General features: G+C 58.1%; 4 protein-coding genes across 4 annotated transcripts; all 4 read left to right on the top strand.

Annotated features, from left to right (window-relative positions):
* Nucleotides 1-1814: 1814 nt before the first annotated feature.
* On the top strand, nt 1815-3239 carry LMXM_25_0110 (conserved hypothetical protein; the record flags this gene model as incomplete). Its single annotated transcript, XM_003876014.1, has 1 exon — nt 1815-3239. The coding sequence occupies one exon, from the start codon at nt 1815-1817 to the stop codon at nt 3237-3239; it is 1425 nt and encodes a 474-aa protein (XP_003876063.1).
* Nucleotides 3240-3896: 657 nt separating this feature from the next.
* Nucleotides 3897-4112, top strand: LMXM_25_0100 (conserved hypothetical protein; the record flags this gene model as incomplete). Its single annotated transcript, XM_003876013.1, has 1 exon — nt 3897-4112. The coding sequence occupies one exon, from the start codon at nt 3897-3899 to the stop codon at nt 4110-4112; it is 216 nt and encodes a 71-aa protein (XP_003876062.1).
* Nucleotides 4113-6983: 2871 nt separating this feature from the next.
* LMXM_25_0090 (conserved hypothetical protein) lies at nt 6984-7346 on the top strand (the record flags this gene model as incomplete). Its single annotated transcript, XM_003876012.1, has 1 exon — nt 6984-7346. One exon carries the CDS (start codon nt 6984-6986, stop codon nt 7344-7346), a length of 363 nt encoding a protein of 120 aa, XP_003876061.1.
* A 2390-nt stretch (nt 7347-9736) lies between these two features.
* Nucleotides 9737-11371, top strand: LMXM_25_0080 (putative poly(A)-binding protein; the record flags this gene model as incomplete). The annotated part of the gene is made up of 1 exon (XM_003876011.1): nt 9737-11371. One exon carries the CDS (start codon nt 9737-9739, stop codon nt 11369-11371), a length of 1635 nt encoding a protein of 544 aa, XP_003876060.1.
* Nucleotides 11372-12724: the final 1353 nt, after the last annotated feature.

The raw sequence follows: 12724 nt of genomic DNA, 5'->3' as shown, positions 1-12724 counted from the left end.
CATCTCCGCGGGGAGGTGTGGGCTGGCGCTGCGCCAGCGAGACCTGCAGCCGTGATCCCGCGTGTACCAGCGCACTAGAAATTGTGCCAGCGATTTGACACATACACGCAGGCACATGTCCTATTCACGGGGCGCCTTCCGCTTGACACACGGTCTCCTGTGTGAGAGGCGCGTGCACACGGGAGAGCGTGGGGTGCCCAATCCTGCCACACAGACTCATTGTGCCCGCTCCATCTGTCGCCGGCACATGCGGGCAAGCCATCTTGGCAATGCCACCCCCTCCCTCCCCACCTCTCACCGGCAACAAGGTTGCGCTGGACACAGGCGGCGGGATCGGAAAGTGCGAGCACGGTTCTTGACGCGCTGTGAAGCACCGCTGGTGGGGTGTGCTCTGTGCCAGCGCGACATCCCAGTGGCCGGCAGGGCACGAGCGATGGCCGGCAAGGGGCGCGGAGAAGGGTGTACCGAAGAGACCCACCGTGCCTGTGTGTGTGTGTGGGTGCGGAACGTGCTGGAAGCATGCCGAGAACACCGCGAATGGCCCCATCGGCACCCCCTGACTGCGATGTGAGGCGGCTCCACGCAAGCTGATGCGGTGCCGCGTGTTGCATCGACTCAGCGCGGAAGATGGCATGGAGGCCGGGTGCAGGGTCTCCACAGGGTGCTGGGCGGAAGCTGGCCAACCTCCTCCACGGGCTAATCCGGGATGCGCCTAGGCCATCCCCGTACTACACGCCGACGACGGAGGCCACCGCCTTGGCTCTGGAGCAGGACCGTAAACGGGGTGCGCTCAGGTCACGGCCTGCAGACCACCCCGTGTCCGCCTGGCGCCGACCGCGCTGCCGGTACCCCGGACGAAGGCGTGTGGAGGGAAGACAGTAGCGCGTAAAGCACGTGGCCCCGATTCGGCGGTGGGATGGCTCGTGCTAGACGCCGAGGGTGTAGCCGTAGCGCGGCAGTCATGGGTGGGGTGGCGCGGATGTGTATGCGTGTCTGTCTGGACTTGATGTTTCTGCGGGACCGAGACGATAAGGCAGACAAAGAAAAAAGGCGTCCCATCGTGCTGTTGTTCTTAGCTCTCTTTCTGGAAGATCAAGGCATTGATACCGTGGGGTACGGCGGCACGGATGCATGTTGCTGGCAGTACTGGCCTCTGTTGGAGCTCGGTACCGCTCTTGGTGACCGATGTGTGTGATTGCTTCAACCTTTCCTCTGTGTTTTTTTTGCTGTTTGAGTGCCGTGGACTGGCGTGATATATCTCTGCATGCATGTGTTCTTGTGCGGCTGCACAAAGCGTCCCAACGAGAACCACCAGTCTTCGTGAATACATGAAACTTGCCGCCGCGTACGCCGCAGGCAAATGCTTCAGCAAACGGTTCCACTGTGTTGTATCGTCCTCTCAGCACATGATCCACTGTCCCGCCCCCGCCGTCGGCTCTCTGGAATTTCAGGGCCAATGTCTTTGCTCTCCTTACTTGTTTTTATCCCTCCGTCACTCTTTGGTTGCTTGTCTGGTGTCACGAACTTGCGCTGACACGCATATGCAAACACCTGTGCTTTCCCTTTCTTACTCATGCGCCACTCCTCCCGAGTGCGTCTGTGCGCACCTGACAGAGCGTGATCTACTAGCGCTCTTCACCGCGTCCGGTTACTCCTCGTCGCGTGCGTATATGCACACTCTGCCGAAGGTGACAGGGTGCGGAATAGAAGGGGCGAAAACTCCCCGAGCGTAGTCGCGGAGAGGTTCAGTCGCTACCCGATCTATCCACCTGCTTTCTCCTCCGTCAAAGAACACTGGTTCTATCGGAAGAGGCATGCGGCGCACTTTTTATGCGGCGAAGATCTCGCCGGTCCCGGTGGGCGATGCCGCTTTGGCGTCCTCGAAGGCGTATCATCCGCGGTACGCGCTGCCTCGGCAAATGACTCTGAGCTCCTCGTTCAACACTGTGACGGACAAGAACCGCTTCACCTCATTGGACCTCTTGTTGCAGAAGCTTAGCGGCTACGTCGGGCGCCGCCAGTACAAGATGGCGTCCGATTTAACACAGCATTTGGAGAAGTTCAAGGAGCTCGGCATTGACTGGCACGAACTCAAGTTTCTCCAGCGAGACGAGCTCGTAGAGCTTCTTAGTGGTTCCTTACGGCTCAACCACGCGGAGCGCGCGGTGGTGCTCATCGCATTGGATGCAAAGGTGTGCGGTGTGCTCTGCCGAGATACAACGCGACACTCGACGAAGTTGTGCATGAACCCCGGCCTGGCGGAGCACGGGTGGCGCTGTGGGCAGGACGGGCACACAAACGACGTGTACTTTGAAGGCAAGGAGCAGGCGAACCCGGCAGTACTGCAGTTGGCGCACCGCTCTGCTGTTCGTGTGGCGCGCCGCGATGGCATCGACGTGGAGGTCCGTCATGAACCGGACTTCTCCATAGTGGGCCGTAACTCGGCTCAGCTGAACCCGCGCATCTGGAATGCACCGGAGCACAGCACCTTTGTGGTGACACCGATTGGATTCGAGTTCCGCGTCCACCCCGACGACCCGCGCGCCGTGCACCAGATCGAGGAGGCTGCCTCCGAGTGGGAGCTGCACCTGGAAGTGGTGCGGCAAGTCATCGCCGAGGTGCTGGAGTTGTACGCCGTGGAGCGGGGGGAGCAGCCGCTACAGCTGGTGCCAGGCGAAATAGGGGAGCCAGATGTGCCGGAGGTGTACAGTAGCGCGTTTCACGCGCGGCGATCGTCCTCATCGCAAGCCAAAGATGACGGGCCAATCACAGAACACCGCATGATGAGCGCGAATGGGGCCGAGAGGCCGTGGTTTCGGACACCTCTGCCGCAGCGATTCACGCGTGGGGTGCCAGAGCTTCTTCCTTTGGCGCCAACGATTATCTTGCACAGCGCCTTTCGGAGTATCGAGCGCGATATCAGCTCTGCTGAGGTGAATCGTCGACTCATGCAGCCAGTCGTCGATGTTTCGTGCCTCGTGCACCCGAACGCGTGCTTCTGGTGGAATGCGGAGGAGGAGGAGCGTTCGACAAGACTGATTCTCGACTACGCAAAACGTATGCCGTTCGCACTGCCGTTCAACTTGTACTTCCGCGTTGACTCTGCTAAGGTGCTTCGTGCGAAGCCAAGCATGGCTGAGGAGAGAGAGAGCTTGCTACGTGCAAAGCTACCGCTCTTCGACTTGCGCCAGTTTCGCTCCGTAGCACAGACAGCAGCGACCGATTCGGATGCTCCGTGATGCGGCACCGAACGCGCTAGCGTGTACTTTTCTGCATGTGTTCCGTCGCTATGAAACTGTTCACATCGACTCAGATCGGATAACAGTAGCACCAACCCGTGGACACGGACAGATGTGAATAAAGCCGGAGAGAGGCAGGGAAGGGATGCCGAGCGGCAGAAAGACCGCTTGCTGACGACAGCGAACGCGGCCATCGCCTGCGGCACTTGTTTGCTGCAGCGTTCCACGACACCGCGCGTGCGGAAGGTAGAGAGTTTCTGGGGGCTCCAGGCAGCCGTATCACGGCGGGGTTTCCTTTGGCCCCTGCACCTCGAATGGCGGATGCAGCGTATGCCATTCGTTTGCTGCTCATGTGCACCGCTTCTGGTCCCTCTGTTTCTTAACTCCCCTGCTTCCATCTCCCTTCGCACTCACCTGCTCCTTCCCCTGCCGCCAACACACATGCGCGTTCCCAGCCACAGGTGCACACGCATTAAACACGCCTCATTGGTGAAGCTCTTGCCTTTGTCCTTCTCTGTCGACATCCCCAGGTTGCGTGGACTCGTTACTTGTTTGCCCCTCTTGTGCTCAGTCAGTGGTGTGTGTGCCTCCTCCTCGTAGGTGCGCGAATTCGAGTACCCTCAACTTTCTCGCGGACACTCTACCCACTTTGAAGCTATGCCCGCCTCCGCCGTCGCTAGGATGCGCGCCCGCAGCCGCCAGAACCAGGAGCGTCTGACCGAGGACGAGAAGCTGAGGCGACGCGAGGAGCGGGAGAACAAGAAGTCAGTCGTGCCGCAGTGGCTGGTCTGGAGCATGATCGTGATCGTTGTCGGATCGTCGCTTGTGAACCTATACTTCTCTGTGACACAATCACCCAAAATGGCGGACTAAGTTGCTGGCGCTCCCGTGTGCCTGCGCCCTCGCTGCTACGCTTCGTCTCCGGCATTGTCTGTGCCTGCACATGGTTTTGTGCCGGTATGCTTGGCTTGTTTTCACTTTTGCGGCAATCAGCTATGGATGCGATGGACGCGCCTTCGTGGTCTTGCCTATACCGTGATGGTGCGTCCTGGTGTCGCTTCGCTACTCGTCCCGCCCCCTGCTCTGCTGCTCCGCGCCTGGTCTTTCGGGACACATGGACGCGTGTGTCACCGAGATCGTGGCACAGCGCACACCGCGGTTGCGGATTCGTAGTTTCTCCCCTTCTCATTGCTCGGGCACAATCGCTGAGGTTGGAAGCGGAGGTCTGCGAAATGAGAACATCTTGCGTTTCCTGCTGCTCCTTGTGACGGCAGCCGGGCGCCTCCTGAGCATGCCGCTCAACACACTTTTCTGTCTCGCGCTCCCCGTACCCCTTGATGATGGCGGGCCGGGGGGTGGGGAGGAGTGGTCACCACATCAGCGCGTGGGTTCACCCGGCCCAAGTGTCCTCCACCAGCTCTGTGTGTGAGGAAGCCGAGCAAGCCCCCCTCCACCCTTTCTCCCCGCCGCACGCGCAGCCGCCTCTGGTGGTGACAGGGCCGGGCACACACGACGTGGTGAGTTGAGGGCGATGCATGGGTGCTGATGTCGGTGCTGAGGCCCTGGGCGACGCTTGCGTCGCAGGCGACCTGCGACAGTGAACACGCGTGCACCATCCGCATGATGGGCAGAGTGTCAGGGGGACTCGAAGGCATCCCACCCCCGGCCGTCGCACGGCCTGCTGGTGCGTGTGTGTGTGTGTGGGTGGGGTTTTGAGGCGGAGGCCGTGGTGTCAGATGGCTGAGTCGGCGCATTTGGTGTGACGCGTGTGTGTGAGGCTGCCATCGCGCCCGGCGATGCGCGGATGGGGGAGGGGGGACTCTGAGCGGCGGTGTGGGATATGTGCATTGGATGGCGAGCTCTATGGTAGAAAATCAGCACATTGATGGCGAAGAGGAGGAGGGTACCCCACATTCTCCTTCGCTTCACTTGGTAGTGAGCTGGGCTTTTTTGTTTCTTACTACCATGTGTAATCGTGCAGCAAAAATGGAGAAAGCGGCTACGGCGTGTGATGCCGCAGAGCTTTCAATGAGGAGGGTGCTGGCGTGGGCATCGAAAATGAAGAGAGGCGTAGGTGGGCAAGGATGGGTGCGTCTGTGGTGGTTTCTCTCTGCGTGGCTGTTTATTCTGCTCTTTCCATGTATCTTTGTGCCTCTCGCCTTGCACGCTCTCGACAGTGTCGCTGTATCTCTCCTCCCCCATCCCATGCTGCACGTTGGGGTGTTCTGGCCCTCTTCAACGGCATGGGGGATGCGGTGCAGCAGGTCTGTGCGCCCTATCTTTTTGTCATGAGATCTTTTGTGCATTCTGGAGGCTAAAGCAAGCAAACATGAGGAAGCGGTAGGGTGTAGCATATACCTTGATGCGCATGCCAGCCAACGGATGTGCGCAGTTCGAAGGCGCGACTTTCACTCTTTCGACCACGATTCAGGCTTGAGGATTCGTCGCTGTGCACCACACTGGCGGCACAAGATGGAGGCATCTTCAACAGACGCCGCGAGTGTACACGCCTCTACGTAACCCTCGCCCGAGTTAGTGGGCTGTTCTGTTGTTCCTCCCTGAGTCGCCTTTTTCTCTCGTGCGCACTTCGCTGCTCTCTTTCACGAGTGTACTCGACCTCCCTTCTCCTGTCACTCCCACTACTACGCTGTGCTCTCCTCTATTGCCTTCTGTCTCTCTTGCTGGTCGCGTCTTCCCTTCCTCACTCACACAGGCCGAATCATGTTTAGTCACTGCTGCACATTATATCGCAACTTCTTCGCTCGCACCTTCCAGGGCGGGATGGGAGCGAACGTGAAGCGGCCGTACCGTATTGACATCCGCATGGAGCATGACAAGAAGCGACGCATTCGGCGCCGCAACATTGGGGCTCGGCGAATGATGAAGTCCTAGTAGAGGATGATAAAGCCTTGCTGTGGAGAATGTTGGGGCGTCTACTTGTACATATGTTTCTTTTTTGTGTGTGTACTGTCGAAGATAGCTCGCCTGTCCGGGGGAATGCCGGGTGTGTTTGCTCGCCCGTCTGTCGGTGTGTCCAGCAATACGAGCGGGGTAACCGCAGAGAGGGTCAGGACACTCCTAGCTTGAGGGTTACATCTTGTGAGCTGCAGTGCTACACTGTGCTGTAGCTGACGTGTGTATAAAGAAATTCTTCTCTGCGCTGCCGCACTACGGGTTGTCGCGGAGTCTGTTGTGTTTAACAGACCAATCGATACTGACACGAACTTCGCTAGTAGTCCGCGCGAACACACCAAGGTTGTGATCGTGTGGGAGCGCCGAGCTCAAGTGCTCTCTCGCTTGTTCTGTTGCGCCTTGGGTTGTCTGGGTGCTGACACTGGTTGTATGATGGGCTCAGGTTTCCTTGACCTGTTCACGCAGCCGATGCGTAACAACGACCTGTGAAGACGACCTCTCTTCACATTTCTTCCGCTGGGGCGAGCTGCTGCGCACCTGTACGCGGAGGCGGGAGCATTGACTAGTGGCTGCTCTCCACTCCTCGAAAGGTGTGTCGTCCCATATTCCATCTTCACTCTGTCGTCTACCCCTTCCCCCACCCCACCCCTCTGCATTGGGCCACTGACTTTTCAGTCTCTATGTCGCAGTCACCCTCTCTCCCATGTTTGCCTTTTAGAGTGAAGCAGAGGAACCTACTTGTACTCCATCCTCACGCCAGCAACTGCACGCGCCTCGGGCCCTGCGTCTTCCCGCTGACGTAGAGGTGGTGCTCACGTTTGAGAAAGAACGATGCAGTCGTCTCTCTACGGGAGCTCGAAGGCGGCGAAGGTGCCGATGAATCCGACCAACCGTTACGAACATATGGAGGAAGAGATCCACCGCGAGAATGAGGCGATGCTGCGTGCTCTCGGCAGTAGCGTGACGCACATGAAAGCGATGGCCGGCCACCTCAACCGTGAGGCGGCGGAACAAAACGAGCTTCTCAAGTCGCTTGACAAGGTCTTTCAGACAGCTCGCGGGGGCGTGAACTCGGCGGTGAGCTCCGTCAAGAGTGTCATGGGCCGCTACGGGTGGAAGTACACCGCCGCCTTCGGCTGTATTGGCTTCTTGCTTCTGTACTTCATCTACACGGTCTTCCTGAAGCGGGCGTGACGGCCGGTGGCCGTCGTGTGCAAGTGGGTGATGCAGCACTTGTCAAGCCGCCTCCCAGCATATGTCTGCTGAGGTGGTGCGTCGGTGAAAGAGCATAAGCCCGCACCCTTCCTCCCGCTCAACTGTAGCACCCCACTGGCACGCTTGTCACTGCTCTCGTGGCCGAAAAGGGAAGGAACACTATCTCTTCCAATCGTCGCACTCGGCTGCGTGGGATCGGCTCTACGGGCGCTTCGTATTTGGAATCGTCCATGCAATGTTCGCTTCGCGCGCACGTCTTGTCCATTCATGGGCTTCTCACCCTTTTGCTGCGCCTTGAATCAAAAACAAGCGCCCACGATGTTCACTGACTTTTGGGGGCTAGTACCCTTCCCCCTGCAGTGCTGGGCATGAAAAGGGCCGGTGTTGTAATAGTTACCTGCTTTAGCATGGAATCCGAGGTAACCATGTCAGAGGGATCGCGGATAGGATCGGACTCCACCCTGTTCCAGCACACATCTGTCCAGGCCTCTTGTGCTCTTTGTTTTATCCAAAGCAGCAGAGAAGTGTCACCCCCTCCTCGCTTCACCTTCTGCCCCTCCTCTGGCATTTATGCATCCGACGATATGTGCATCTTTTCACCTTTTCCCCCTTTTTGTTTGCCATCTTTAACGTGATGATGCCTCCCTCTCTGCCACTGCTGTTGCCTCTGCGCACACGTAGGTGACCGCCTCCACCTCTTCCTGCGCCTCCATGCGGAACACGCTGTCGTTGCGACCCCTAACTTTGCGCTCTCGCCTTTCCCTATTCTGTGTGTGCGCTTACGTTTGTGTCGGTGGCGATTTTCTCGTACGGCACAGCGCTGCAGCCCTCTCCCTAGCATCACCGACTGAAGGCTTTCTTGCTCTCCACTAGCAAGGGCTTCTGCGTCGTCGGCGCACGGCAGAGAATTTCACAGCAGGCGGGGTGACAAAAAGCCCCAGTGGAGGATGTTTCGCAGACTGAGCGCTATTCCGGCGAGGTGGACGGCCGGAGCGGTGTCTTGTGTTGGCACGTCGGCCATGGCTACTGGGCCAAGATCATACGCCACGAAGGGTGAGGAGCAGATGGACGACGCCGAGTTTGAGTTCTTCGAAGACGATCTCTGGTTTCTCGACGAGCTCTGCGACGAAAACGTTGGCGACCTCTTCTCTTACATTCCCTCTTCTGACGCAACGCTGCTTGGACACGATCAGCCACCGTCCAAGTAAAAAAATGTGACTATGGAGATTGCGTCAGCGGTGTGACATACTCCTGTGGCACTTTAGCAGCTCTTGTGAGTGCGCCCACACCCGCGGCTAGGATGGAGGTCATCTCGCGTGATCTGCAAGGGACCCTTCCTCTCTTATTCCCCCCCCCTCTCTCCCTCGCGCTGCTCCGCGTTTGAAACTCGTTGGATTGTGTTGGTGTGTGTGTGTTTATATTTACAGAGACTTACCAGGCAAAAGACGGCCGTCCCCGTGGCACGGCGTTGGTGACCCTCGCAGGGATCCTCCCTTTTTTATTTCAGGCAAGACAAAAGAGGACGAACATCGTTGTGATGTCTGTGTGTGTGTCTGTGTGTGTCTGAGTTCCTCCAAGGCCTGGGGCGTAACTGCGCGACTAGTCTTGATGTTAAAGAATGTGTTTTTGAGTGATGACGGTGGTGGCACCTTTTTTGTGTTGTTGTTCCCTTCACTCGACTTGCACAGGTGTACAAGAGTGCAATCACCCGAAACAAGAAGGGGGACTGTTAAGAAATATGAAGGGAATCCTACATGCGAAGTGAGCAAGCCCTTGAAAAGTTGTTATGCATGCCACTCTTTTCGGCTCGCATGTTCGCAATCAGAGGTGATGTGTGAGGCGCTGTCTCCGTCCTCACGACCTCATTGGTGCAGGTGCATTCACGTCATTTACCGCTGTGCTCACTCCGACACCGCACATGAAGGCATGTCTGCATGAGCTTCATCCTTTGACGCTATCATGTCCTCTGTGTCGCCACTCTGGTCACTGCCCTTTCTCTCTTTCCCTTTTCCTCTCCCTCTCCCTTTTGGATGCTGCTTCACCACTCCGCCATTCATTTCATTTCACCTCTGTTTCGGTTCTCTTGTGTATGATGGTCATCGCCATCTTCCGTGTGTGTGTGTGTGCAGTCACTTACCACCGCCACCGTTGACCTTCCCTATTCTGTTCCCTCTCCTCGCTTCTGCAGTCACCTCCGTTTGGCTTTGCACCACGTCGTTCCTCCACGCCTTTTTCGGTCCAGAGCCCACACGAGCCGCGTTAACGTCGGCGCCGTTACTTGTAGCCCGGGTGTTTCGTCGACGGCTCGCCCAGAGTTGGAGATTAAACAGCGTCGTTGTTTTGGAATCCCACACACTGACACAGCAGCGATGGTGGCCCCAGTGCAACGTACCTCTGTCTACGTCGGCGACTTGCCGATCGACCTGCCGCGCCCAGAGGAGGCGATCAACAACCTCTTTAGTACTGTTGCACCCGTGGTCTCCGTGAAGGTGTGCCGCGACATGGCAACGCAGCGCTCCTTAGGCTATGGCTACGTCAACTTCCAGACCCCTGCCGATGCAGAGAAGGTGATTGACGCGCTCAACTACACGGGCATCACACCAGGGCGCCAAATACGCGTCATGTTCTCCATCCGCGACCCGATCCAGCGCAAGAGCGGCATGAACAACGTGTTTGTTAAAAAGCTGGATACTGCTGTTAATGCCAAGGAGCTGCAGGCGGCCTTTACCAAGTGCGGCCGCGTGCTCTCGTGCAAGGTGGCACTCGACTCGGCGGGCAACTCAAAGGGCTACGGCTTCGTGCAGTTCGAGACAGCCGATGGCGCCAAGGCGGCGCTGGAGATGGACGGTAGTAAGTTGGGGGATTGTGAGGTGGTGGTGGCGCCTTTTCTCCGTCGCGTCGACCGCGAGGTGATGGCCGCCAAATCCTTTCGGAACATCTACATCAAGAACCTCAAGGCCACCGTCGCAGAGGCGGATGTGAAGACGACCGTGGAAACATTTGGCAAGGTGAATTCCTTGTTTCTCTCCGAGCACGCGCCGTTCCCTACCAAATTTGCCCTGGTCGCGTTCGAGGAGCACGAGGCCGCCGTCAAGGCCATTGCCGCGCTGAACGAGTCGGAAGAGAGCGGCCTCACTGAGAAGGCGGCGAAGCTCGTTGTGTGCCGCGCGCTCTCCAAGAGCGAGCGTGACCGCGAGAAGAAGAAGGCCGCCTCCCTCTACCAGAACCACGGCCGCAACCTCTACGTGAAACACCTCCCTGACGACATCACTGACGACAGGCTGCGCGAGATCTTCGCGCCGTTTGGCAAGATCACATCGTGCGCCATCATGAAGGAGCCGAATGGTACCTTCAAGGGGTTCGCCTTTGTCTGCTTCGAGGACAGGCAGCACGCCTCCGCTGCGTTGCGGAGCCTGAATGGGCATTCTCTAGACAACTCTAAGAAGCTCCTGTATGTGAGCCAAGCGGAGCAGAAGGACATGCGCATCCGCCTGCTTCAGCAGCGCCGTGCGGCCATGCGCCATCAGTCCCGTATGGCGCCTCCGATGAACACGTTCCCGCAGCAGTGGCCGCGGCACCCGTTCTCGCACATGGCGCCGCCTATGATGCCGCCACCCCCGCCCCCGAACATGGGGATGCCGCAGTTCATGTCTGGTCCAATGATACGTCGCCCCGTTATGGAGCCACACCTCCTGCAAGGCGAACCAATGCGTCCGCCGAACCGCTACACACAGCCACGCGAGCAGTATCCACCGCAGCAGCGCCAGGACGGCGTCGACATGGACTACCTCAGCACCCTTTCCCCAGAGCAGCAAAAGAACTATCTTGGTGAGCTTCTCTACAGCCGAATCCTGCCGTTGGAGTCGTCCAATGCCGCGAAGATCACGGGTATGCTGCTTGAGATGAGCCGTGAAGAGATTTTTGAGATCCTGGGCGACCAGTTTGCCCTCCTCTCCAAGATTCAGGAGGCAAACGTGGTGCTCCAGCAGCACACTGGCAACTAGCGCGAGGACATGGTAGTGCCCCAGTCCTCAGGCACAATCTGGCCGGCTTTCCTATCTCCCCCGTCTCCCGTGTGCTGACGAAGTAGGCTCCTGCCGCACCTTGAGTATGTCGGCACTGCACCACCACCTCTCTATCGGCTCGACTGCAAAGTTGGAGCTGTGATGAGCAGTGTTTTGCACGTGACGGAGGTGTGTCGCCATGGTGCTGTAGTAGTGGCTGCATTTGCTTTTTGTTGTTTGAAGGGGGTGGGAGGGGTGTGATGTTGTGGGGTAGCATCAAGCACTGGCGTGGCGAGGGGGATGGGGCACACGAGCCCACGGTGACGTAACTAAGCACTGAAAGAAAAACATTTCTTGAGGAAAGTAAAACAACAAATGTCCCATAACCCATGTGCACAACAGAAGAGGCCACCGGTGCTCTCGTCGCTGACGGCATCAAGGGCATAGTGGAGGAGGACCTTTGTAGAGCGTTTGGTGCAGCCGTCAGCAGACAGTGACACTTCTGACAAGCACAGGCCATGTCAGCGCTGCCGTGGATCGCATCTCCTTTCGCTAATGAGTGACCCCCTCTGTTTCACTCTGCGTGTCTTCGAGCGGGGGTGGTGCCTTCTGCCTGTGAGAGTAGAGGAGTGGCGCCCTTGAGATGAAGACACGTGTTGTCGTCCCCCTTTTTAGCTGGCATTTCTTCCTGTTCTTTCGAAACACGGACATTGACGGACGCGTGCACACAACGACCGCACACTCTGTAGCGCTGGCAGCTGGCACGCGGCTCCTGCTCAATAGCTCCCGTCGTTTCTCGGGGCCGTTTTCCTTTCACGACCCGGATGCGTCCCGGCTTTTATTACCTCATGTGTGGGGGAGGGGAGGGCGGTGGCTAGTACGCACAACAGAACTCTGAAGGTGCAGAACGAGAATGGTGCCAGATTCCCCGCCTCCGATACAGCAATACAAACACAGAGGATTATGTCCCCAGCTCGATCACTCCGTCAGTGGCGTTCTCAGGTGCCACGACTCACAAGACACCACTCAAAGAAGGTGCAGCGCAACCTTCCCCACGCCTCGCGCTCGCCAGCAGCACAAACGAAATTCGTGCAGCCCTCCCACCTGCGCTCTCCGTGGGCTGAGGGAGAGTGATGGGAATAGGAGGATTGCCGCACAGTGGGGTGATTGTGCGTGTTGGGGATTAGTCTGAGGCCTCACCTGTGACGCACGGTCTCTTCTGCACGCACACGATCGCAGGCTCCTCTGTGCCTCCTTCCCCTTCAACGCCTTCAACGCTTCTGCCTCCCTCCTTCTCTCTGTCGCTCTTCCTTGGACGTGTGCGCCTCCCGTCCGCTGGGTAGTGGTGTTCGC

Source organism: Leishmania mexicana, chromosome 25, assembly GCF_000234665.1.
Source record: "Leishmania mexicana MHOM/GT/2001/U1103 complete genome, chromosome 25".
NCBI classification, from domain to species: domain Eukaryota; phylum Euglenozoa; class Kinetoplastea; order Trypanosomatida; family Trypanosomatidae; genus Leishmania; species Leishmania mexicana.
This window is presented reverse-complemented; position numbering and strand designations above follow the sequence as displayed.